Below are 26,945 nucleotides of genomic sequence, written 5' to 3'. Positions count from 1 at the left end.
GCACCAGCACTGCCCTGCAGTCACTCAGTGCTTCTCCTGTCTGCTGCCAGCAGTAACAGAACCACTGAGTGGTGTACTCCAGAATGCACACAATAATGCCAGCAATGGCACTGCTCGCTGCGCTGTAGCGATAAGCTGATGCTCCTTATCGAGCCTGCCTGAGATTGGTCATCCCTGCTACAGTCTTGGCTCTGCAACAGGCCAGCAAATTTTTAATTGCAATTGAACAGGAACTGCCATCAGTGCAAACACCACTATGTGAGTAAGTTCTTCCCAGCTCTTCAGCTCCTCCTCACAGGGCTCATGGGCAGCACGTGCCTCAGCCAGCGTTCCCCGTCACCCCACGAGTACTGCGTGTAACAAAGTGCAGTTCATCTCAGGAGATTCAGCGAAAGTGAAAGAGATGGGCTGGTGCTGGTGGTGCTGGTGGTCCCCTCCCGCCAGGCCCTGCACAGCCATCAGCGCGGCCTGTCAGCGCCGCAGCCCCCTCCCCTCGCTCCCCTCCGCCTATTGCCATGGAAACCCGGGGCCGGCTTTCGGCAGCCTCCAAACTACTTTTGCTCTTTCATCATGCATGCTGGCATTGTCAAGGGCTGAGGGTATTCCTGCAGCTTTGAATGAATAAAAAAAAAAAAAAAAAAGCTGAATTTGGATGGGCGTTTGTTATTTGTGAGGCCCTACAGCAGGAAAGAACGGGCAACCTTCAAGTGACCTAGTGTCCGTACGGTGCCTAGTAAGGAAAAACAGTCTTGCTTCATTAATTGATTAACTTGGAAGGTGGGGGCTATTGGAGCGATCCTTCCGTGAAGCGGACGCGGCGGTTTCCTCCCCAGCTCAAGGTGGCAGCGGGCAGATGGCTGGCCGGGCTGTGCGGGTGCGCCGCTGGTAAGCCTGCGAGCTGCTGAAATCGTGCTGTTTGTGGGCTCGGTAATGTCTGCTCAGGTATCACGTAGAAAATGGTGCCTTAACAGATGTCTGCTCTTTGGCTTCATTGTGCGTTTGCCGCTGCTTGGTGTCGGTGCACTTAGCTGTGCGTGTTTGGTGGGGGCAGTTGAAAAGCTGGGAGTAAAGCACTCGCTGTGTTTGCTGCTGTAATGAGCCGGATTGATTTTATCATCTCTTTGCATGCTTTTCTAAAATCCTTATTTGTGTGGCATTTGCGTGTGGATGTTGAGAGGATTTTGTTATATTTGGGCTAAGGCTATTTGATTGCTCTGTGCGGTACGAGCAGCATGTGGAACTGGTAGTACTTGTTAAAGGAAAACCAATTGCTTGCAAACAGCATCTGCAAATAGGGAGGAATGAAATGATGTTGTAAGTAATGATGTTTTAAATATTCTGAAGGCAGAAACCTGTCTGATACGAGCATTGTCAGAAGCATTTCAAACAGTATCTTCATCTTGCTCGAGAAAACCGATTTGGCAGATGATTACTTCTAGTTTTCTGCTTATGTCCTTTTTTATGCTGAGCATGTGCATCACAGTGCAATTATTTATTAGTTAACATATTTTAGGGGGGCCCGAGCAAAGAATTGTGTTGCCATTTGATTGACTTGTGACAAGCTGGCCGGATTTTTGTTTCTCCTTGCATTATTTGATTGGGGAGGGGTAAAAATGTAGCTTTTCTCTAAATGTGTCTGAAGTACATAATGGCTGTGAAGTCACCATGACAACACGGGGACCTGGATCAGATTTTCCCTCCACCCCTTCTGTGTTTTGTTGTTTTCTAAATATTTATTTGTGCATTCTCTGAGATGTTGGAGGGAATATCTTACAGCTCCTGTTGGTTCGGTGCTCAGTGTTATCCAGCTTTTAGTGTACATTGCGTCTGTAGGGCTTTTTGGGTAAGTGCTGTAAAACAGATAATTCACAGTGCAGCTCAGATGGAATCTTAAACAGGGACATGAGGACCTGCAGCCAGGAGTTAGTTATATGTCTGCATTTCCTATGATTCTCGTGTTGCAGCCCAAAAACTTCTGCTGAGCTCTTGTGTGGTTCTGAGCAGCTGTGGCATCACTTCTGAAAGTTACGTGTAAACTGATGTATAAGAACATCTGTGTTCAGATAAGGCTGGAATATAGCATGAGCCTATGGGCTGTGAAGGAGAAATCAGATTATGGTCAAGAGACAGTTATTTTCTCTTCTTTGCTAAGTGGTACTGAATGCACCCAGTGCAAGAGAAGTGCCTGGAGGTTTTAGCAAGATGTGATGCAGGCTGCTCCTCCCCACTCATAGAGACCTGCTCTTGCCAAAGACACACTGTCGGGGGTGAGGTGAAATTGGTCTTCAGTTTCTCTCTCTCTGAGGCACTTCACTTTCACCTTGTACAAAATTTTCCAGCTTGATGAGGGTTGGACTGTACAGGGCACTTCAAACTCTTCTGAAGTGCTGGCACGGTATGGAAAGGAGTGAAAAACTGGGTTAGAGAGAGTGTACAAGAAGAGAGGCTGTGCCAGAACGGCAGTGTCTGTGGTCTCCACTCCCACAGCTGTTGGCATATGCATGAATTTAGACAGATGCTTACATTAGGGTTGGTATTTTGGGGTGACAGAGCTCAGGGCTCTTCTAAGGCAATATTTAGTTTGGGGACTAGGAAGGTTATCTGCACATCTTTCTCTAGTGCCGTCTTTGCAGGACTTATAGGGTGGGAGGGAAGGGACTTGCTTCTTATTTGTAACAGCAAACTGTGTAATTCATAGTGTATTTAATGGAGTAACATGTGGATGTTCAGTGGAGATGATGGAGGTGACATTTCAGTATCAGTAGAGAAGGATAATTAAATACTTTTAAGATATCTGCATATACTTCTTGAGGGGGAAAAAACCACTGTAATTTGGATTCATTGAAGTAAAAATTGCAATTGTCTCTTGTGCCTTATCATATGTGAATCTCGAGGTGAAGTGTATTATCTTTGACATCTTCTTAGAACATATGGACTTAGCTGCTCTTGTGGCAGAGTTGTGAACATGTTGCATTATTAAGTCAATTGAAAAGCAAATACAACATGACTTTTGTCTTTGCCATGCTACTGCACTTGCCTGACAAGACAAATGAAGAGCTGGAGGTTTTCCCCTCTGTTCCTATCAACCTAATGTTTTACTTGCTGCTACACAAGTCATATAAGGACTTTTTTTTTCTTAAATTTGGAAGAGTACTGAATTCTGTCTAACGCTGGAACTGAAGTTCCAGGTAAAGGAATTATCTGGAGCTGAGTAGAATGGTTCCCTGTGAAGAACTTCATGTCTACATGACATTATGTCCCCTTTTCCTTACTGTTACTTGATGTTATCATTTCAAATACAGCAGCTGTGCAGAAAATCCAGTTTTTTGGGAAATACATCTTGAGTATCTGAGAAAAGATTTCATTTGAGCCAGAGGCCGAAAGCAATGAGATAAATCAGTGATGAGAACAACAAGTAAGAGCAAGAATCTGCTGGAGTTTGGTTATACAGATTTTTGTGGTTTCACATATTGCTTTCAAGAGCCTTAAAGTTAGGAAAACATACCTTAAATGCTGGAGGCAAGAAGTTGAAAGTCATTAATTTGGGAATAGCATTGAAAAGAAAAAAAAAAAGAAGATCAGATCAGAAATAGATTTCAGCTGCTTCTGTCACTCCCTTTGCTTCTCATCTACTCTGTGTACCTAGCGATACTGGAGTTAAACGTGGTGATTGTGTCAATTGAATTCTTTGCTGGATGAACCAGGAGGATAATTGTCTTTCTTCTAAGAATAAATTACTTCCCCTTATTCCCATGCCATGAGACAGCCTTGATGCTGTAATGAAATCCAAACCCTCTAGATGTCTGAAGGTCCAATGGGAGTAGGGCAGATTGACATCCCCAGTGGCTTGCAGCATTCTTGGCATTTAAGGATCCTGGAGATTGAAATTACACTTTACTCCATGTAAAGTTAGCAGCAGTACTCTTAAGAGCCACTGCCTCAAACCAAGATATATATAAATATATATATATATATCTTTCTGTTCATTTTGTCAATTTCTGTGTGGGGTAAAAACAAGACTTTCTGTCAGGCTTTTCAGGTACTGAGTGCAGTCATGTTTTTTGCAGTATCTTTTTAGGAACAACCTGTATTTGCTGTGCCCAAGCCTGGTGCTAGCATGCAGTGCAGTCCTTCTGCTTGGTCTTTTCCCTGGTACATGGGGAGTGCTGCTATGCAGACTGCCATGAAGCACTTCATCCCAGGTCCAAAATTCTTTAATTTTATTAATTTAATTTAATTCCTTAAGATACAGGGTGTCTGCCCGCTCCCCCGCTAAAACTGATAAATTGACTAGCATGGGTGAGTTCACAACTTGTTACAACTGAACTGTTTAGAAGAAAAAAGACCCGCAAGGTTTCTGTAGTTGTGTGTTCCAACTGGAAACCCAAACAGAGCATCTTCACTTAAGCATGGGATCCACTCAAGCTTTGTTTCTACTAAAAATGAAGATGCGGCATTAAGAACCCCTACCTCCAAAATGATGCATCTGGAGGAAATGCTTCACTGAAATAACTGTAGGTCTCAACGTGTTTGGTTTTATCAAAGACAGGTTGGTTTTAATGTGGGTTGCTTTCTTTGAACAACTGACACTTTGGTCTGAGAAGGCAAGAAGATGAATCTGTGTTGATTTGTTTGCAGAGCTGATTTGTGCTGCGACTGGGCTCTGCTGGGTGCAGACTGCTGACGTGCTGTGCATTGTAGAGAGGTGGGCAAAGCACAATGGCTCAGTTCTGCTTTCTGGGGGCTGTGGTCTCATCTTGCTGGCTCCCATCAGGGTGCAGCCTTCTTTCACTATACTTCCCCACGCAATGGATGAACTCCATCAGGTTTAGTATAAAACTGCATCTCTAGTCCCACTGCCAGCACCTGTGTGAAGTTCTGCCCTCTACCACAGGTTTTCGTAGAATCGTAGGATCACAGGGGTTGGAAGGGACCTCTGGAGATCACGAAGTCCAACCTCTGAAGGTTGGACTGAACTCTGGTTCAGAAAGTTGGCTGAACTCTGAAGTTCCCTACAGCAGGTTGCACAGGAAAGTGTCCACATGGGTCTTGAGTATCTCCAGAGAAGGAGACTGCGCAACCTCTCTGGGCAGCCTGTTCCAGTGCTCCATCACCCTTTCTGCTGTTCAGTGTTGAATATAGTCTGTGAAACTGTACTTTTTTGGAATTGTTGGCATGAGAAGCAGAGTGAACGGCAGTTGCCATGAACTAGACATACTAACATGTAGGCTGGTATGAGATGCAGGGGACTCTTGGAGCTCACAGCCTGCCCCTGTGAGATGGTCAGTCTCCCTTATAAAGGGGAGATTTTCGTTCTCTTTGTTCACTTTCAGCAGTCTGGATGGAGAGGCTGGAGGCTCAGTTCTTACAGCATTGGGCCCTTGAAGAGTTAAATGCACAGAAGTGCTAATCAGTGAATATTTAGGTCATGGAGGACCGAGACTGGAGCCTATATTCCTGACCCTATATTCCTGACAGTTGGTGGTTTTTAGTTTGGTCGTGGAGTACTGGGGAATATGTTCTAATATTCACACCAGATTTTGACTTTCTGATTGTATTTTGTGTTTGTGTTAGCTTTGCTTTGCAACAGGTGAGGAGTGGAATGGGTCCCTACCTGGGCTATTTGCAGTCATTATTTGTGTCTTCTGTCAGATCCTGCAGCTGGGTTCCTTGCAGCTGGGGCAGTGTGAATGCAGGTGGGCCAGGGGCACCAAACCTCTTCTGCTGCTCCAGCAGTGGCCGTGCATCCAAGAGGGTGAGACTGTTTGGGAAATGCTTGTTTCATGCCTTTGGTTATTGTGCTAGAATTAGTAAATTGGCATTCAGTGAAAGTAATTCTCAGTAATTAATTTTTTTCTCATCACCGAGCTTCATGTTTATAATTAGTTCTCTTGTCTGCTACGGGACATGAGTATCTGTCTGTTGGAATGAGTTCTTTTTTTGCTTCACTCTGTTGAAAATTGCTCAAACTACACTTATTATCATCGGTGTTCATGGGAAATGAAAAATTGCTATGGTGGAGGTTCAAAGCCCGAGGAGCTCTCGAGCATCCCTGTACTTAGGAAGGTAACTTGAAAATAACAATAAAAAACAGGCAAACACTCCCATTAATGGTGTGTTTTCTCCTAATGCTTGATTTTGCTTTTTTTTTTTTTAATAAAAAATAAAAATTAAAAAAAAAAAAAACAAAAAAACTTCATGGTAAAAATAGATAGCACGTGCTTTACTGTATATCCTGCCTTTATAGTGATCTCATTTGGTGACGATCTTCTGCATGGATAGACCAAGGCAGGGGAATCACATTAGATTACATGGTGTGTCACCTTTGTAGCTGAGAAAGACAAGATGTTCACAAAATTCAAGTGTAGCTGTGTCTTGAGTGCTCTTGAAACAGAGTTTCTAGAAGGTGTGATTTGAAGGACTGCTCTTTTATATGAAAATAAATCATTTCAACCGATGCATTTTTGGAGCAGCAGTCTCTCGTGCCTGTTCTGAGCAGTTTTCCAATGAAAATGTTTCATTAACCTTTTCCTATTATTATTTTAAAATGTAGAAATGCAATCTGACAATCTGGAGCCCTGAAGTAGTCATTTGACAGTGAAATAATCTAGGCAATACATCCAGATTTATTCTTGCACTTGTGTGCCCAAAGTACAGCAGTTGGGTTGAATGTTTTTTATGTCTGAGGTAGGCTGAGTAAAGAGTAAGAGAATATTTCAAAGTGGGGTAAATCCTGTTTTTCCTTCATCTTTCTACATGGAAATGAACTAAGGAGTTCTCTCCAATAGTATGGGAATCTGTGTTGAATTAATGTGATGTGGGTTTATTTCTAAGCCACTTAACTTGCATGTGCAAGTCTCAGACTGTGCATCTACTGCTAGTTTGAACCTTAACCAGAGAAAAGGAGTGAAAGCTGTGGTTAGAAGGCAGTGTAATGCACTGTGTGGTTTGGGTCAAAATGCTCTCAGATCATGCAGTGCAAATGAAGAGTCTCCTCCTGAACGCAGTGGCGGCAGCCCTGGCCCATCTCCTGCAGGCACCTGTGAGGCATTCAGGTCACTCAGCTGATGGAAGCAGGGGGAGGAAAGGTGAGGAGCAGGTACACAAGTTGAACATGTCACTGGTTTATCAACATGGCATCAGTGGCTTCAGTGGTGAGGCAAAAAGACGTTCAATCTGCTGGTGGGAAAATGACTGGAAAGGTATGGACAGATCCATGGCGACATGTAAAGTAGCTCCAAATGATCCTGTATAGCTGATGAAAAAGTAGAAGCTTGGTCATGTGAAATACCGCAAGTATAATCATCCTTAAAATACAGGAAATTTGCTTTCAACAAAAGGAGTATCTGAATACCTGCAGAAATTGAAATGTTTTTCCATTGGCAGAGCCAATGAAGGGAACCTGAAGAAAGGCTTGTCTGCCTTAAAGATACTCTTATTTTTTTTCTATCTATGTTAATTTACCTTAAAAAACAAGCCAAAACGGTAAGTTCTTTTCTTCCTACAAAAACTTCTATTGCCCATGTCTCTTGGCCACAGCAGTTTATTTTCCTGGAAAGGTGTTATGCCTTGTGTTCTGGGTGAGATTGGCTGGAGATGAGCTTTCTGGTCTGCACTTGCTGGGAAGTTAAACTCTGGACTCGCTCATCGTTTGGGAGTACTTGGAGGGAAGGCAGGAACGCACACCGTGGCTGGGATGAAGTTCTGGGATCTGGAAGGTGAGCGCTGTTGCTGGCTGTGAGGCAGGACGCAGAGCACTAGGAGGGCCATCAGAAGTTGTTACAGGGCTGCTGGCTGCAAAGTGCACAGTAGTAGCCCAAAATGAGTCCTGCACTGCCAGATCTGCTGAGCTGTTGGGCAGCATTTTGACTAGGGAAGTCCAAAGGGAGGAAGAGTTCAGGTGCATCTTTTGGAGAGATGAGTTAAAAATAACTTGCCACCAGTTTGCTTGTAATAAGAACAGTGAGAATTAGATTGATATGAATGGACTAATAGTAGCCACCTAAGGGTACCAGCTTTCACATTTTCATTAATCCATCTCTCTCCATAATGAGTTTTCTGTTTAACTGCCTACTGTTTCTCAGCATAGCGGTGCATCATGTAGGCAATTGGGTTTTGCAGATCAGTACTTTTGTTTCTTGTAATGGTAAAATATTGCTTTCTTGTTTATCCTTCACTGATCATACTGCTATGAACGTTTTCTTTGGTGGTATAGATTACATTCCTTTCAAGCTTGGTAATTGCATCATCTTCAGCGTGCAGTAAAATTTAAGCCATTGTGCACCCACTGAGTGAGAACTGTCTGCTGATGAATAGCTGCATTCTCTGATACTCAAACTCGCTCCAATTCATCTGTGAAGAATTGGATTTGGGATGTTAATTATCCAGACAAATCAGCAATTGATTTAAAGCATTGTCGAGGACAAAGAGAAGAACAAATAGCTTCTGCAAAATATGGCATTGTGGAATGGTACTGATACTGGCTGCTATAATTTGTCTGCGTACCTCTGGAAGCATTGTGCAGAAACATGAGCCGAGCTTTTTGAGATCATTATCCACAATGAATACTAACCTATTTCTTCCTCTGTGTTAAAAGACAAAAGCAAATTTGGTTATGAGCTTTGTAAAAATAAACAAAAGCAAGCTAATTAAAACTTGGTGATCCTTCTCAACAGTTTCTCTGACTTCTGTATTCACATTCAGGGCTTTATGCTGTGGAAGAAGTGTTTGCAGGGTGAGGATTCAGTGCTGAGAACGGTGTTAAGTAAACTGGGTGTTGGAGGAAGTTTGGGAGTCGGCACAGGGGGTATATGTGTGTAGTTGTACATACACACCGTATTTAAACTACAGTATCGGCAGCAGTGAACCCAGCTCATGGATGTATTCTGGGGGGGAGTGTTTGTGAGAAAGGTAAAGGCATATAGAAAATAGATGTTTTCACCTTAGAAGTGCCCTGGTGCATGGATTTGTAGATCATAGAATCATAGAGTGGTTTGGGTTGGAAGGCACCTTTAAGATTATCTACTTCCAGCCCCTCTGCTATAGGCAGGGACATCTCCCACTGGACCCGGCTGCTCAAAGCTGCATCCAGCCTGGATAATGAATGTTTCTTGTTTGAGGCATATTTCCTAGCATAATAATAACCTGGAAAGTTTCTTCATTAAAGAAATGTGTGTGAATGGTTATTTGTCATATTCAAGATCTTTTGGTGGTAGATGAGTGCTGCGTATGAGAGTTTTATTTTCACTTAGTGAGACTCGCCTCTGTTCAGTTCATAGAAAAAACTTCCATTTTTATTGGAAAAAGATCATCTGAAAAATCTCTAGGAATGAGTTTTCTTTCCAACTTTAAGCTCCGAGTTAAGTGAGAAAATGGAATTAATGCTGCTTCTGCAGTGCAAGGGATGGCGTTCTCTGCTGTTGGAGCCTGGATTTCTTCTAGGTAGTCTGAAAATGGCAGTTGAAGTAGGTGAGGGAGTGGCTTTTGGCACACTCCTATTTGTCAGGCCTTTCCCCCTGCCTTTTTAATTAATTTTACATGAATTAGGAACATGCTTGAGCAAAATAAGAGTCCAAGAATGCAACTGTTGGCAATCACATTATGGCAGAAAAGTAAAGCGCTGTCGATGTGTTTAGCTCAGCGGTGGTTAATGTGTGAGCTGCTAGCCTGCCCCAGTTTTAAGATAAAATATGTCAGATTGAGGTTGTTGCTTCTCTGTGATGACACAGGCAGTGAGAGCAGGTTTTCTGAGAAGGCAGCCCGTTGTCAGGCTGCAGGGACTGGGGGTGCTCCTGCTTGGAAGGAGTTTTTGAGTGAACCCAAATTCTGGTGCTCTGGGCTGCCTGGAACATCAGAGGGGAAGCCAGTGGATTTTCTTCGTGGTAAATGTTTGCCTGTGCTTTTTTTTCCCATTGCTTGCTGCCTTCTGGAGCTGTTATTGCTGGTATCCATCTTACGGTGCCAGCTCCGATGATTTGACTGCTCAATAGATGGTTCCACATTGGGCTGGCAGTCTGCATGTCTGAAATAGTGCAAAGAGCCACCCATACACAAATTAAAATGTTCATTTCTGCAGCCATAATGCAAAGGAAAATGAAAGTCATCAGTAAGGGTTAAGTAGGAGTGGGGTATTTCATGCTGTTGCTCATTCTTACCTACTTATTTCACACTGCTAGTCGCAGACTGACCTTCCTCCGCAGTCCCCTCAGTCTGATAGCCTGTTAGCACTTGCAGGTAGTACTGCTTAGTTTTGTGGCTGTCACTGCAGTGCATGGGTGTTTCCAGTTCATCACTGCGTATTCCAGGGAGATCTCTCAGATTTGTGATCTCCTTCTTTCCCCGAACAAGGGGAGAAACTAGGCAGTGGGGCTGGTGCTGGTCGTATGGCTTTGCTCTATCCTCGTAGGTTCTCATTCCCAAGGGCAGGGCTTCTGGTCTTTTATCTGTCTGTAAAACGTCAACGCTGTGGTGTAAATAATAAAGGTAATGATGGTCTCACAAGGCAGTTTGTCTCCCTGGGGAGAACAGAGGCTCCTGCCCCCACCGTTCCCAGTCCCCCATGTCCAGATGGCGATGCCTTAATGGACTTGATCGCATCCTCTTTGAACACCACAGCCATTCAATTTGGCAGCCGTGTTACTTCATATTCAGATGTTGTGAATCTAGCAATCTGCCTTTCAGGTAGCTTATTTTTTTAATATTTTGAAGTGGTATCATTTTCAAATGCCAAAACTAAGGAATTTTAATTTAACATTATAAATTGTGTTTTCAACAGATCACTGAATAAATTGAGATTTTATGCCCTTACGTGTATTTCCAATATTGAGTTTAAGTATTATTTAATGTTTTTAGATGACATTTAAAGAATTCTAAGATTACAAAAAATATATTGAAATCTAAGCCAGCCACACTTCTCTTTGATCAAATCCATCTCCTTCCTATAGGGAACAGTAGAGGAATTTAGTAGTTCTCTACTGTACATCTTGTGCTCTGTGCCTTCCTCTTAGCATTAACCTGGTGTGTTTATTTTCATAACACTTCAATAACAAGTATTATTTTCCCATTTTATACCTGGCAACTAAGATGTACAAAAAAGATTAACTCCAATGATTAAATTAGTCCTGGGATATGTGCATTGTCATGCTGCATTTTGACCTGAGGGTTAAAGCTGTGATGGATGAAGTCCACATTAGGTGGTGATCACAGAGCAGTAAGTGCTCAGGAAGGTGAAAAGCAGTGTGGGCTGGGAGCCCTCCTCGGGTTCGGTTCTTGTGTTGGGCATCTGGCTGCAGTTCCCACTGGGCTGATGCCTTGGGGTTACAGCATGCCTTGGTGTCTGCTCAGAGGGGAACAAGAACCTGAGCTTGGAGCCTATGGCTGTCATCTTCCTTTTGGGTTTCTCAAAGGAGAGCTGTCACTCCCTACTGAGGGTGGTGGAAGATAATGCACAATTTGCATATATTTATGAATGCCTGATTTGGATATAGGGAGGGTGAAGCCTAAGCTCTGAGCTTCTCCTAATTAGCCCCAATGACTTTATGAGCAGAATAACATAGCTTAAGGCACTGAGTGCTAACTTCGGTGACAATCACAGCATGTTTCAGGATGCAAAAGCGTCTTCTGATGCCACAGGTCAGTGGTTGGTGAGCAACTGCGCTGCCAGTCAGTGTCAGTCACTTGTGGGGTGCTGGGCAGCCGGGGGGCTGGAGAAAACATGAAGGCATAATCAGGTTTCGTTGCATGCTTTCTTGTGCCTCTTTTAATTGTTGTTATTCTTTGAAGGGCTTCTGAAATCTCAAGTTTGCTGACACTGAGCAATGTGCTGCTAAGGAAGCACAAAGTGTGCTGGCAGATTTAAAGGTGTAAATGTCACTGTTGGTTGCTTGATGCTAACTCAGTTGTTTGCCTTGGGTATAAAGTTATTGTTGCAAAAGGTGACTCATTCAAAGGTGTTTTCCTGTGTGCTGTGATATTTGCAGCAGTTTACGCTAGCTGGAGCCAATAGATTATAATAAATCCAAAGAAGAATGACAACGATAGAACACATTTATCCATAACCCATTTTAAAGAACTGATAAAATTGTGACAGTATAAATTAATTAGTCAAGTAAAGTAAGAGATCAGAATTATGAATTCATTACAAGTCATTCAGTATCTGAAACAATCTTTCAATAATCTTTCTTTTCCTCTTTTTTTCTTCTACTATTACATCTCTTTGTGTATTTCTTAATGGCTTCTAAGTTTCAGTAATCACCCTTATTCTTAAATCCCTCTGTTATTTCCATTATCCTCTCCCCTTATCGCTCAGCTTTGCCAGCAAGCATACATTGTACACATTCAGTATTCTCCATCAATAAAAGGACAATATGGAATAACAAGGCAGAAATTTCCTGAAAACCACTAATTATTGAAACAATTACTGCCATACAGTAAATGCTATTTTATGAAATAGAATTTCATACACAGTCATTTAGATATATCCCGAGCAAGTAACATGGTTAATGATTATCCTTATCGTTCATATACTTCTCTTTGAAAATGCCAGTTGCCATTTGCATTTCATATAATGACAGACCAGACTCTTTCTTAGTTTATTTCAGGATTGAAGATTATCACTGAGCAAGAGAAAATGTAAATTGTTTCTATGCTATTAATTTGATTGCACAGTTTGTGCTACTGTAACGTGTATATATATATACACAGATATAATATATGTTCATCTTGAGTTTCATTTTTTTCCTCGATTTCTTTAAACTGTCAGAGTTGTAATCCAATTTTGAGATCATGTATGGTATGTTCTTCTCTTGAGGACAAAGATTGAGCTGTAAGTCACAAGGATTTTAGTGTTTGTGATTTACAGCTGTTGTCTCAGATAATGAGCTAGGTGCTTGCAGAACGCTCTTACAGCCTGTCAGTAGCTACTGATTTGATGAAAATGTGATTATAAATAACAGAAAAGAAATGGTTACTGCAGATACAGTAAATTAGCTAGAGTTTTGTTGGGAAAACCAACAATAGATCTTTTTACTGTAGCTTTTTTTGCACGGTCCTTGTTACAGGCCTTTGAGTTGGTGCTACTTTCTTTGGTGCTTGCCAGGGTGAAGTAAGTATAAAGGAAGCTTTATCCTATCCTGTCTGCTCTGGGATCCAAAATACTGGAACCAGTTCAGTGGTTTTTAGTCTCTTCCAGTTTACTTATCCCTGTGTTGTTTATGTGGAGCACCTTTAACCTTTCTGGGTTCGTTTTCCTGCTAAGTCCTTAGAGACAGTAGATCACAGTCTATAAAAGCACTTATCTAGGCCAAGATGATTTTAGTGCAAGCAAAATAACACTTGATTCTCAGTTCTTCTATCTGGAAAATACAGAATATGCTTGTGTATCTCCTTGGAAATGGAAGCAATGATGGATTTGACATCAGGAGTGCCTGTGTTGCTTCACTTTGGTGGGATTGGCCTTGTTGTGGGAAATGGAGCCTTATCTCAGCCACTTGATTTCCAGTGTGTACACTGCAGGTTTTTTTTATTATACCTGGTTTTGATATGTATGTCCAGTGCTTTTTATCTTACTTTGTGTGTCAGTGGTTAGGAACTGGGATCCATCAGACTCCTCCGTACAGGGCAGCGGTGAGCAGGCAGGCCTGTGGTGGGCACAGCAGGTGGGCCAGCTTTGCTCCTGGGGGTTTGGCTGACAGCCCAGACAGGTGCAGCCACAGGCTGTAAACCTACTGCTGCTTGTTGCTTACGGGTCAGGGTGCTTGTTTTGGTTAAAGCCCTGCTGGAGGCCTAAAGCAGATACAATGAAATGTTTCTCACTTTTTGAGGGAGATACTAGTGGACAAAATGATCTAACAACGCAATGCGTTCTGTGCAAGTGTTATCCTCCAGCAGACCAAGCAGAGAGTTACAGCTTATGTACACATTGGAGGTTTGCTGATCCAGTTGGCTGAGATGCAGTGTAGCTGGAACCAAAGGCCCGGGAGATGTGGGCTGCCCAGGGCCTCTGGGAGATGGCATCCAGAACTTCATGGCCAGACCTCTCTGAGGCCTGTGCAGAGAGGTGCTTAAGGCCAGGTTGGATGGGGCTCTGGGCAGCCTGACCTGGTGAGTTACAGCCCTACTCATGGCACGGGCTAGAACTGGATGAATTTTAAGGTCCCTTCCAACTCAAGCCATTCTGTGAGACCTCCATTGTGTTGGCTGTACTGCTTCTGAAGGAACTTAGGGTCAGATATACATGCACTCCAACTGCACTTGTGATTGCAAATCCCTTATTTGTTATTGAATTGCAAAGGGAGAGAAAGACAACCTAAGCATCTCAACCTTCAGATTTCTGGTGGCCTACTGTGACTGCTCTGTTTGAGCTACCTCAAGACTCCATGACCCTGCTGTTTTCTGACAAGGCAGGATGCTTCCAGTAGGGTGTTACCAAGCAGCAGTAAGAGCTGGAATATGTTCTTTAATGGTTGTCGGGAGCTACTGGAAGTGCATTGCTGCAGATATTTTGCAATAATCAGCTCTGCTATCAAAATAGCATATCAGTTTACAAATACTCATTACAGTTTTCAGTAATGAATTTGATTTTGCTTAAATGCTGCAGTATGAATTGACAGCACCTTATGGAAATGGAGAAAAGCTGGCCTCTCCCAGAGAAGCTCAGTTCCTTAGCAAAAAAAACCCACCTGTTCTACCTGGTTTTATTTAGGATCTAAATAGCCTTTTAAATGAGCAAAAGATAATTATCAGCTTACTAAAACCAATAAAATATTTCAAGATAAGAATAAAAAAAGGCAGTTAATTGGGAGACTGTTGGAGACGCATTATATTGTCATTAAATCTTAAGTGAAGGATAATCTCTCCTTATTGGCTAAATGAGAGTTTACCCGCTGTAATGTGTGCCATTAAGAAGATTCACAAGCACATCAGCAGAGCAGTGTGAAAGAGTCTTGCATGTTGCTTTTGTCATTAGCAAAAAATGTAAGAAGCTTCTAGTAAGAGAGGAAATAGCTGAAGCCTTTTTTTCTGTGACACAGATTGAAAAGAAGGCTGGGGTCTCAGTGATGGTTCTTAGCACATGGCTGTGCCGTGGCCTTTGTGTTAGCCCTGTAAATCACTCGAGGGTGGGCAGTGTAACGCTTTTCCCTCTCTTTCTCCTTCCTACCATATAAACAACTCTGCGAAAGGCAGATCTGCCATCTTTCTCTTTGTTCTAGGAAAAGAATCCCCAAGACAGTAAATCACTCAGATGCAGGTAATCTGAGAGGAACAAATTGGAGTGGCTTTGGCTGGGGTAATTTGTTTGTGTCTAACCTATGTAAAATCTCTCTGGATTTTTACAGTAATGGATTGTTCTGGTGCTGTGATTCCTGTGTTAAAGCAGTACAGATGTGAACTCCCGGGAGCGTTATTAACTTGAAATATACTCTTTGATTTGCATAATCAGTGTAATTGTAAATCAGGACTCTTTCATCATAGTGAAAAACCTGTTACCTGTCAAGAAAAAGAAAAAAGAAAGAAAGTCAGAGTTGCACCAAATAACTGGTGTTCCAGCTTTCCTCCTTGGGGGGCTCAGTGTGGTCTCTGGGGTCAGTGAGGGCTTAGGGATGGATGCAGTGGCAGCTTTCATTTGGGAAGTCTGTGGTGAAAATGAGTTTACGGTTGCAGCAGCATCCTGTGCTGTGCCCTTGGGGACCTTTGAGGTGATGGCGGACACTGTGTGCAGCAGTCAGGCAGCACTGGGTGGAGTGGAGCCTCTGGGGTGGCCAAGGGGAGGCTCCCAGTGATGTGCATAGAACAGTTGGGCTGTATCCGGGGACCAGCACTGAACTGAGCTCATAACCAGCAAAGGGGGATGAGAAGCCTGTTTGGGACTGCAAGGGGAAGGGACAGGGAAGGGTGATCTGAATTGCTGCTGCTCTGCTGCATGGTGTGAAGGAGGTGTAAAGTCAGGAATAAATGAGGAAGAGAGGAGCGTTATCTTCCATCTTCTTGCAAAAGAGAAAAAGCAAAATTAGGTTTTATGGATTAACGAATTCTGGATTTCATTATACTTGTAATGAAATACATGAACATAAATCTGATTATCTGTAGTCCAAGTGGGCACCTGCAGTGACTTAAGCAGAACTTGTGACACCTGGACCTTGCCTGCTGCTGGTATTAAAGCTGAAACCTGGTACTGAAGTCAAAGGAGTTGCTCTGCGCTTCAGGAGGCAGAAATAAAGACTGGCATGCACTGAAGAGATGAACCTGGCTGCCCCTCTCTCTCTGCCTGCCTTCCTGCTGTAGAGGATGTCTCTTGCCTTACCTGCGTGGTGAATGACGTCCTGACATGTGGTGCTGCTGGTGGGGCTTTTGTCCCTTGTAGTGTCATTCCAGCTGACATCTGCCCCAGGCTGCTACCCCTTTTCTTTGTCACTCTTTAACCTGCTTTCTTTACTAGATACAAGAATCTTTTTTTTTTCTTTTTCTGCCTTTGATCATGGTGTCACAGAAAGTTACTGTGCCTATTATTTTAGCCTAGAGTAATTCAATTATGCCATTCAAGGGGAAAAGCCAGGCAAATGCTTTCTCGAGAAGAATTAGTTTGTCTTAGCCTGTCCTTTTTGCTTTGATTAATTGCAAAAGCTCATAGCGCTGCCTTCCAGCCATGGAGATGTGGGTTCAGTATCCTGCAGTGTTACTTTCTGTATGGCTGTATGAAAAGCAACTTGAGTGTAAATTTCTCAAAACTGTGGCCAGTCTCAAAAATTGACTGATCTCTGAGTAATCACCGGCACTCGAATGATAAATTAAGTGTGTTTTAAGTTGAAAGGCTGTTTCCTGTATCCCATGAAGTTAAAGATAAGTTAAGCCTTGGAATTATTTTCCAAAGCTGGGGCAGGGTGGCCAGCACCTTGAGACCTGGCTGCAGCTCCCTGCCTGCCTGCTTGGCCATGCCTGGGCCTGGCTGAGCAGGCAGCTGCTGCTCGTGCCGCTGATAGCCTCACACAGCACAGGTAAACGAGCGCCGACTTCTCTTACACATCCTGTTTCGTACAGGAGATTAAAATATTTTTGTGTTTGGGCTTAACATGCCTATTGTTAGTTCTGACAGGGGAAGGTATTCTGTAATGCTTTGCTTCAGTTTCGTTCTTACTTTCCTTTTAAGCGAGCCTAGTTTTATTTTGTCTCAGGCTGTTCTCTGTATGGCTTTTCTGGTCACTACTTCCGCTCCTTTTTAACTCACCGCTGTGAGGAACCAGGCCTTGCTGACCTTCCCCTGCTCATTTTCTCATCTTCACTCCTGAGGAGGGCTGGCTTGGCAGCCTGGTATAAAATGACCACTTTTTCCTAGGGAAAAGTGATCTTCCACGTGGCTAACACAGATTCAATGTACTTGTCCTGGAAAGTTTGCAGTGTGTCTGCTGCGAGCTGAATTACACCTAGCAGACTTTGTTGATCTGCTGTGGTGTGAACACAAAACATCCAAGCAATCTTTTAGGAGTCATTACTTTGGGCTGGCTGGGATGGGATGATGGCAGAGCAAAAAGCCTGCAGCTGCAGCCGAGTGCCTCTTTGGTTTGGTGAGCTGTCCTGTCGCTTTCCCCAGCACAGGGCTGCGTGCTGTGGTGTTCTGACAGCTGTGTTTCTGAGGTGTGCTCGTCCTTCTGCCTTTGCTTCGTGACATAAGGAGTGTGAAGGTCTCAGTAGGAATGTTTTAGACACATATTTGAAGTAGTGTGGTAGGAGAGAATTACATGCAAAACTCCTCGTTTCTGTCACTTGGAGATCTTCTCTCCACTTACGCTCATCTATAATTTATAAAATATACACACAAATGTAGAGCAAACATTTATCTTAGGAATCTTAGGAATTCGTAGTCGGTACCTAGGGGGTTTGCCAGCCCACCCTGTCTGTGTGAGTGCTGGTGGTGAGGCAGTTGGGGGAGGCCAGGACCCCCAGGGACAGCAGTGCTGCTCGTCCTGCAGCCGCAGGCCGGGGTGACCTTACGGTGTGAGCAGAATGCTGTCGTAGGCACATGGGGGGTCACACTGCTGGGTTTTGAACAGCACCGAAAAGCACTTGTGAGAATTGAGAAGCACTGGAAAGGGTTATAAATCAACAGTGAAATCTCATCCCCTTCTAAAGACAGTAATGAACTATTCAGTGGTCAGACAAGTGTTGTTAATTGCAATGAAAGCAGTGCACCTACCTCCGTTTGCGGATCTTGAGCACTATGCGTGTTGTACCTCTGCGTAGTGAGTTCATTTTTAGGACCTGTGCTCCCACAGCAGTTGGCTTTTGGAGGCGGTTTAGGGAAGAAGAACTCAGAGCTAAAAACTGACTTCTCAATGACATGTCTGTTTTGATTCAGATGATGAAAGGCAAGGGGCATGAAGCGTGTACCGCTGCCAGTGAAGCATAGCCCTGAGTTATTTGGGTTAGCATGCAGTAATTTGCTTTAAAGCTAGCTGATGATGTTAAAGGTGGGAGATCTTCATGCAAATTTATGTAAAACATAAATGGTGTGACAGTGATGTTCAGTGGTAACCCTCAGGATGTTATTGAGATGCGTGCTAAAGGAAGTGTCCTCAGCTAAGGCATTGAAAAGAAGTCAGAAGAGGGTAAAAGTACGATGAACCCGAGAGTGGAATGCTGTAGGTGCAGATCTGGGGGTTGTTGGGCCTTCCTGTGTTTTATATCACAGAATCACAGATATGCATAAATATATATGCACAAATATATGTGCACAAATCTGTCCGTTTTATCTGTTTTATTCTTTCTGGAAGAGAGTCTTCTCCCTCCTGGATGTGTTTCTATGTGGTTGTAAGTTAAACTCAATCTACGTAATTTCTCACAGCCCTCCTCAGACACTCAGTAGTTTGCTGTGGTTTACAAACTGTGTGTTTTTCTCGTAAGGACACTGACCATCATTTCCCAGGGGAGCGTTCCGCCGTGAGAGCTGTAACCAGAAAGGGAGAGAAGGAGGGCTGCATGTTTTCAGGACTTAGAGATATCTTTTAGCTGACTGTCCCTGCCGAGTTACACTGATTCTCATTTCTGCAGGTTGTTTCACAGCAGACTTTAATGCTGTTACATTCAGGGGCTCCACAGACACCCCAAGCTGGCCCTTTGGGAAGGTTATGTGTGACTGCACTGTGCCCCTGTGCCACTCATCCCCTGGAGAAGCAGTCCTAATAGTTTCAGGGCAGAGCACCAGGAGTTCTTGGTTTCTGTGACACGCCACTGCCATTCTCATATTAATATCGAACTGTATCTAAACAGAAAGCTTTTGAAGACATGTGGCTTTATCTTCTTTTCTACTTTAGAAAGATTCAGGATTCTAAATCATCTACATCCTGCTGCTGTGTTTCAGAAGCGTAAAGCTGAGTGCCTATTTCTGCAGATTGCAGCAATCTCCTTTAACTTCTGCTTAGTAAAGCGCCTCGGCTCATACTTGCCACGTTTGTATACTTTGAGTCACCTAACCACACAGATCATAGGAAGTGGGATGGGGGAGGCCAGTTCCTGTGAGCATGGCATTTTAAACCATGAAACAAGAGCTGCAGCAGAAACTGCTCTGCCTTCTTTTGGTTGTCTTACAGTCTGAGCAAAGAAGAAAAATGTGTGTGTCTCTGCTTGAATACAAGTAAGTGATATCTATTGATATAAAATTGTTTGCTTTCAAATATAATGTTTTCTTGATTGTTTCTGTAAGCTTATGGTGATAGCTTTGCTGCCACTCTTCTTACTGAGGCTGACTTTTTGGAATGCCTGAAGAACAGATGCCGTGTGCAATAACCATTTTTAATGTCATTGAGCTCAATAGAAGGGCATGTGTGCAGCCCCATCGCACGCTGCCTTTCCTGCAGCTCTACACGGTGTGTCTGTGAGCAGTGCTGGTGGCACCTGCAGCTCTGTGGGGATAGGGGGCAGAGGCACATGGGGACAGGAGGCAATGTAGGCTGACCTGGGGAGCCATGCATGAGGCTCTGCCAGAGCTTCATCTGGGCCCTGGGCAGAAGGAAGAGGTGAGTTTTCAGTGGATTTGAGGGAAGGGCTGGAGTTAATTAAGCGGTATGAAAGGAGAAAGAAGGATATGCCAGATGGCAGTGTGGGGACAGGCCATTGCTGCCCCCAACTCGGCAGGGGGGTCAGGAGCAAGTCTGAGGCAGGGCAGTGTGAAATGGGAGACGGGGGGGGGGGGGGGGGGGGGGAAGCTGCATGCTGCAGGGCTCCGGAGCCCTCTGAAGGTGATGCTGGGCATTCTGTAACTGACTGCAACAAGCAGGGTCATGTCATGCCACTGCTAGAGGTGATGCCGTGTCATGCCACTGCTAGAGGTGATGCCTTTCATTTGAAGGCTCACAAAACTGGGTTTCCATCAGCGTGGTGAATGCTTTGGTTCCCCCCTAAGAATGTCCTTAAACAACTGTGTCTGTAACACTGCCTGAGTGTGAAGGGCAAAGTATTATACCACTCGACAGATTCCTGCTGACACGAGGAAGACATAATCAGCACCTTCTAATTTGTGACATGGCTCCTCTTAGCACAGTTTTCTCATTCACAGCATACATTTGCTCTGCCCTTGCAGCCCCTTGCTTTCTAGCAGTAGGTTTCTGCCTTGAAAGGCTTTTACTAAGGAGGAGGGAACAAAGAGAGAACTTCACTATCAGAGACAGCATCAGGGAATGCCTAAGTGGATGTTTCAGTTCCAAATAGAGATGTTGGAACTGGGAATAATGAAAACCTTTTAGGGGAGGCTAGGGGTCATTGTGTATGCTCAGTTTGTAGCCAGGAGGTGGGAAGAGCTGTGTTCCCGTTGCAATACCTAATGAAAATAGCTCTGGCTGTTAATACTGGAGAGTTGCTGTTAAATCTGCTCAGTTCTGGGCACAGACTGGTTAGCTGCAGAAGCATCTTGTGCCATTACCTATATTCTGTCTCGTTTGAGTTTTTTCCCACAGTGTTTGGTCAGACTGTTGCTGGTTGCTCACCCACTTGATGTACACTTTGCAAAACAGCATCACAACGACCAGACGCATCTGTGCTATAACAGCTTGTTTCCATCTGGAGTAGTTTCCCTTTTATATGCTTGAAGAAAGAGGAGAGAATTATAATGTCTTCCTGTGTTCTTAGAGTTGGACCCGGTGGATCACATTACACTGAGTTGCCTTTTGGAGCTGCTGACTTCAATGACAGCCTAACTCAGCAAAACGTTAGGAAACTGGAGGCTGTGGGAGCCTGAGGAGCTTGTGGGCGACAGCAGTGGAAGCACTGTCAGCAGCACCAGGAATGGCTTCGCCCTGGCAGCGGGGATCCCTTCTTGTCCAGGAAGGGGCCTGAGGAGCAGAGGCAGCCTCATATGATGCAGTGGGATGGTGTTCCCTCTGAGTCCCTGCGCTGGGCTGGGTTGGGTATGGCAGGGGACTGAAGGGCGGGCTTTATGTAGAATCATAGCATAATTAAGGTTGGAAAAGACCATTAAGATCATCTGGTCCAATGATCAATCGTTGCCACCATGCCCAGTAAATCATATCATCAAGTGCGACATCTGCATAGTTCTTGAAAGCCTGCAGGGATGGTGACTCCACTACTCCCCTGGGCAGTCTGTTCTGTTCAGCCAGACTAAGATAGCCCACCCAGCAGATCGTGCTGGTGCCCAAAGCGTGTGGAGCGAGCCTGTGCATGGAGGTGTGGGGCTCACAGTACGCACTACGTGTTCAGTATTGCCATGCTGCCACAAGAAGGGGGAAACAACAAAAAATGAAGTGCCATGCAATGAAAGTCAAGTCAGATTCATCTTTCTGGATGTCTGGAAAAATCCTCTGATATGAATTCTCAGAAAAAGCAGATTTTTAAAGTAGGTGTTTATCATTGCCCTTCTAGTGTGCTTAGTCTGTGGAGCCCTTTTCTGCAAGTCCGGCATTTTTTATCCCTTCTGATTCTTGGTCATTCTCTGTGGCTTTCCAGGGAGAGCTGGAGGTGGGCTGACATGGCCAGGTGCAGCTGTGTCCCACTGGGCACTGCCCAAGTCTTCCTCTGGAGGAGGGCTGGGTGAGGCCTCTGAGCTGCCACCTCCTGCAGGGTCTGTGGTAGAGTTGCATCTTCTCGCCCCATGTCCCTTCCCAGGAGCGGCCTGGCACACTCCTCCAGATGTGGGTTGTACTTTTGGAGAGTTCCATGGGAAATAATCCAGTAAATCTTGTTTTCACAGATCATTTTATAGTGCTTGAAAAAATAAGTGAAGAAAGTGGATTTTTGTCTTGTGTGCAAAAAGCAGTCCTTAGGGGCCACATCAGAGATGAAAAGAGGGAACCATCTTGGCTTAGATTAAATAAAGAAGAATGAAAGCCACTTTTGTGGTTTCATCCATGCATATTTTTCTTGATTTAGGGCCAGCACTGCATTTTGTGTTTTAGGTGCTTGTGGCTTTCTGAGTTTCTCTTCTCATTCAGTCCTTATCAATTTTATTTTCTGCTTTGCTCCCACACTTACTCTTTGGATGTGTCATCAATGTGTGCTTAGGTTAAGTGCAGACAGTAGGTGAACAGCAGCAACATATATAAGGAATATATGAGATGCTACAAAAATACTGTATTTTTGGAAGATGATGTATTTCTTTTTTTTAATGGGTGTTTTTAATGGGAAGTAGTAAGGCTTTGCAGAGTATTTGCTCTGGAAATGCCTCTGAATGCAAGTCCTGGAGGAAGTGGAGCCAAGTTCAAAGCTTGCTTTGGGCAGGATGGAGGCATTTGCCTTCATCAGGAGATTTTGTGCCACGATTGCATGGATTCTGCTGTAGGAGGGAGCTGCTATAGGTACAAACATCCACCAAGAGTTGGGTTGTTCGAGTCATTCTTAGGATCAAATGCATGTGCAGAAAATACAGGGCTGCTGAATTGCCACCCAGTCACCATCACCAGTCAGCTCCTGCTGAAACACTCGGGTCTCTCTTCTGTATGCTGCCATTTGTATTTGCTTGAATTACAGCTTTTCTCTTGTGTGTCATTTTAATTTCTTGCTGTGCTGAGCTACTGAGAATAGGGAAGGAGATTGTCCTTTCCCTGAAAGCTGCCATGTCACGGCACGGCTGTTATCATGGGGAGCTCTTGGTACCCAGAGCTGGGGCAGCTGCGTAAGCTCCTTCTGTGATGATTTGTTTGAAATAATCTATTAATCTGCTCTAACAACCTACTCTGCTTTCTCTGCACCTTCCTGATAAGTGAAATCATATTTGAATAAAACCTAGTGCTTATAGGTGTCTGGTTTCGAATAGAAGCGTGTTTTAATAGCTGATCTTAAGTCTGCTGGAAAGCTGATTCTGTAGTGGAAATGCTAATGAAGCTTCATCAGCAACAACTGGCAGCCGTGACAGGGAATTCGGGGTTGTGTATTTGGGTGGCAGAGGTTGGGAAGTATATCTGTGCTGCCTGTATCTATTTTTATCAGCAACATGAATATCTTACGCCCTTTTTTCTTTAAATCTGTACTGCTGCAGAAGTTTCAGCATCAGCTAATCTTCCCAAGCAGTCCGTGAGGCTCAGGTTTCAAAGTCATTATCCGAAAGGTCACATCCTGACTTAATACCATTAGTGTAAAGCCAGGATTGTTGGGTTGATGTGGATGGAGGTGCTTGTCGTTTCAGTTTTTTGATCTTAATACAAATCTAGCTAAGAGTAGGTTGCATTTGTGAGGCTAACGCTGTGTTCCTGAACACATCACAGGAAGGCTAAGATTGATTTTCACCTTTGGATGAATCCTTTCTATGTGGGGCAGGTCAACTCCCTCTCCGGAAGGGTGCTGGGCATTTCAACTGGTCCATTTCAAATCGGGAACGTTTGTCAGGTTCCCTTTGCTATTGATTTATGGATTGACATTCACATTTCTACATCAGATAGGTTTTCCACTTCTTCATCCTGCTGGAAGCATATATATTCTGATGTTCATTTGCAGCAATTTTAAACCACAGCCTTTTAAAACCACTTTTATGCCTCCTTATATGGCACACTATCAGAGGTAGTTTGAAGGTTTGATGTTCCTGGAGACTTGTAACAAGACAGGTGGAAAAAGAAGTATCCGCCGTGTGGAAGCAAACGAATGGGTTTTCTACAGTACCCACAAAAAATGAATTGCGAATGTGAAATTAAAAGGCAAACAAACATTCATCACGCCTCTCTCTGTTTTCCCACTGGATCATATCTTAATGGGATCTTTTAGACTGTAGCCTTTTGGGAGAATGTTAATATTTTGTGTAGGGATGAATAGCAAATGGTGGTAAGATACAGCTTGGCTGATTACGTCTGTGCAGGAATGGAGCTTGGACCAGTCCCACGCACATGGGACACATTCACCATAACTGAGGTGATGCTTCTTGCTTGTTTTTGTTTGCCTTACCAAATAGCATGATGTTATACACCGAGGCACCTCTAATTCTGACTGGAGGAATCTTTCTGAAATTGTTTTTATCTTTTATATTTACTCTTTTATTTTGAGTGTCTGTAGTAAAGAAATAAGTGCATTAATTATACATAACGTTACCAAAATTCCTGGTGACTGGAACTAAGCGACTGCTTCAGTATGATTACTGAAACTGATAGATTGGTTGTCTGAGTGAATGGCTTGCACTTCTTCTACCCCCTTTCCTCAGGATATGATGAGAACGATACGCTTCTAGAAGTAGCACACATTTTCTCCAGGATTAACAGAAGGAAATAAATATTGCCTTCTTTCTTCTTTTTCCTTCTAGGTTGCCCTTGTTCTCCTTTTCAAATCAAATGTCACATTGACTCAAATCCAGCGTTGGAAGCATGTGGGGAACTGCAGCATATCAGCCCGGCACAATGTATCCATCAGACCGGAAGGAAGCCCAAAACCAAAACTCCACTGGCCAAAATGCATCCTCTCCAGAAACCCCAAGGCAAGTGGCTTCGGCCTCCCAGCAATTCTGCAAGCTTCTAGCATACATGACGTTTTAAAATTGTTTTTTCTAAATTTTAAGTCAAAGCAAAGCACTTATTCTGTGTTCTAAGGTTCCAATACAAGTAGGAGGGTTTTATTATCTTCGGTTTTCCAATTTTAGAGGGATCTTAGGGGAAGCCTTCAAGAAGAAATTGATTCAAGAATAACTGATTGCTTAACTTATTGATTTCCATTCCCTTTCCTGTTATTATACCTCATATAGCTGTGAAATCTAAATTTAATTTAGTAATATTGTTTTCATTCTTTATCATTAGTTTTTTTTTAAAGTATTTAGAATAGCTTATTATTTAAACCTGGATCTGTTTTCCATTCATTCTAAGAAATATATGTAGCAACAGGAAATGCCAGAATAGAATTAATGTATTTTTAAAATGAAAAATAAACTAAACTTGTCACTTGCAAGCGATATGTGGGCTGTGGTGATTCCACAGTCCTGCCTGACTCAGTGAAGTAGATGACCGAACGGTAAAATGCTTTCTTGAATAGCTATTCTTGATATTATTCTTTTAGACAGAGCTCAGCTGACTGGGCTTCTTTAAGCTGCTGTAGAAGTAAACCAACATGAAACAAGTCTCAGTCAGAGTTCTCATGGGAATCTATCACACAGTACCCCATATTTGAAAATCAGACCTAATGGCTCAGAGTGTGCCAAGTTACACAAGCCTACAAAGTATTGTTACAAGATCTGGTTGTAGATGTGCCATTCATCTTCCTGGAAGACACTTCTTCATCATAAAATTTCAGTGTTGTTATTATTTTACTTATATTCTTTATAATAAAGCTATCTTTAAACAGTACCTGCAGTTAACCTACGTGTAACAGTAGAGAAGAGTATGTAAGATCCTATGCAAGATTGGGAGATGGTAAAGGTTTTTTTCTTCACTTTTATTGACTTTGTAAGTTTGAAATGGCTTCTCTCCCTGCTAATAATCTGTTGGTAAACTCTACAGGTTGGTAACCTCTATAACCTCTGTATACGAAGTAAAGATAGGAGAATGCTTCTTGCCTCTCTAGAAAAGTGAAATAATCAAAATAATAAATACAAAAATAGTCATGGAACAGAAACAGTTCCACAAAATGCTGCCAGTGTATTATTTTTATGAATTGCCTGCGTTTAGGCTGTCATTTCTCCTGTAAACTATCCTTACTTGCTCTTGGTGGCCATGTCCAAAAAAGTAATACTAACAGTGCATTGCATTCCCCTGTAAAATACATGAATCTTCCCTCCAGTTTTTGATGGTATTTTTAGGAAAGTACTTTTATTCCCAAAGCTTTAGCCCTAGAGCTACATGGATTCCTCATTAAGGCTATTTCTTGTTGATTTGTTGAGTGGAACATACTGGCATCACTACCAGAGAGTCTAGGAACAGCTCTGCTTTAACCCCACCTGAGGCTGTGTGCTGTGGGGTCATGTTTTCTTTTTCTTTTTTTTGGCCTGTATTTGCTTCCCAAAGAATAACTCTTCATAATCTGATTTATCATGCACAGATACATAATATCATAAATGTAATTTATGTATTTATATACGCACACATTTGAAATTATATAAAAATATATATATTTAAGTGTCTGTATTTAGATATATGTATATATCATCTAGATATATATATGTGAGTGCAAATCACAGCTCTGAAGATTAAGTCCTTGCAAGCCATGGCAAGCCCACCGCTGCCGGGATGAGTTGATAGGAACGCCTTCATCAGGTCACCTACCAAGTGTGTACTGACCCTTGGCATTATTGTAGAAGAGTTACGTGTGAGATGGACAACTTGTGGGCTGGGAGGACTGAAGTAACACAGTGGCTGAGATGCTCTAATCAGGCTAAGGGAAGGATCCTTATTCCCTGCTACGAGGTGAGGGAGGGGTCCTTACTCCCTGCTCTTACAGGTCTAGGGCCAGCCCTGGTCTGTAACTTCTCCTGGATATTTAACCTCATCTTCCCCTTTTCTATTTCTGTCTCACTGCTTCTCATTATTTCACTTGTTTCT

The 26,945-nt window shown here is 43.3% G+C and overlaps 1 protein-coding gene and 1 long non-coding RNA gene across 22 annotated transcripts in view; one reads left to right on the top strand and one right to left on the bottom strand.

Moving 5' to 3' along the window:
- Positions 1 to 26,945, top strand: part of FGD3 (FYVE, RhoGEF and PH domain containing 3) — a 111,130-nt gene that overhangs the window by 38,748 nt on the left and 45,437 nt on the right. For 14 of the 21 annotated variants that reach the window (XM_015293410.4, XM_414331.8, XM_046900166.1 and 11 more), the window contains one exon: positions 24,725 to 24,895. In XM_015293410.4, coding sequence (XP_015148896.1) covers positions 24,725 to 24,895 — 171 coding nt within the window. Of the gene's footprint in view, positions 1 to 515; positions 7,089 to 7,681; positions 7,719 to 19,513; positions 20,007 to 24,724; positions 24,896 to 26,945 lie in introns of those variants that run through there. The other 7 variants (XM_004944556.5, XM_046900170.1, XM_015293407.4 and 4 more) reach the window with 5 other exon arrangements.
- Positions 4,530 to 18,347, bottom strand: LOC121106673. The gene is made up of 2 exons (XR_005839452.2): positions 18,188 to 18,347; positions 4,530 to 10,446 (listed from the first exon to the last, which is right to left on the bottom strand). It is a non-coding gene; the product is annotated as an uncharacterized LOC121106673 (long non-coding RNA).

The sequence above is a fragment of the Gallus gallus genome, chromosome 12 (assembly GCF_016699485.2).
Source record: "Gallus gallus isolate bGalGal1 chromosome 12, bGalGal1.mat.broiler.GRCg7b, whole genome shotgun sequence".
In the NCBI taxonomy this organism is placed as follows: Eukaryota; Metazoa; Chordata; class Aves; order Galliformes; family Phasianidae; genus Gallus; species Gallus gallus.
Note: the sequence above shows the minus strand (reverse complement) of the source record. Positions and strands in the feature narration are given on the sequence as shown.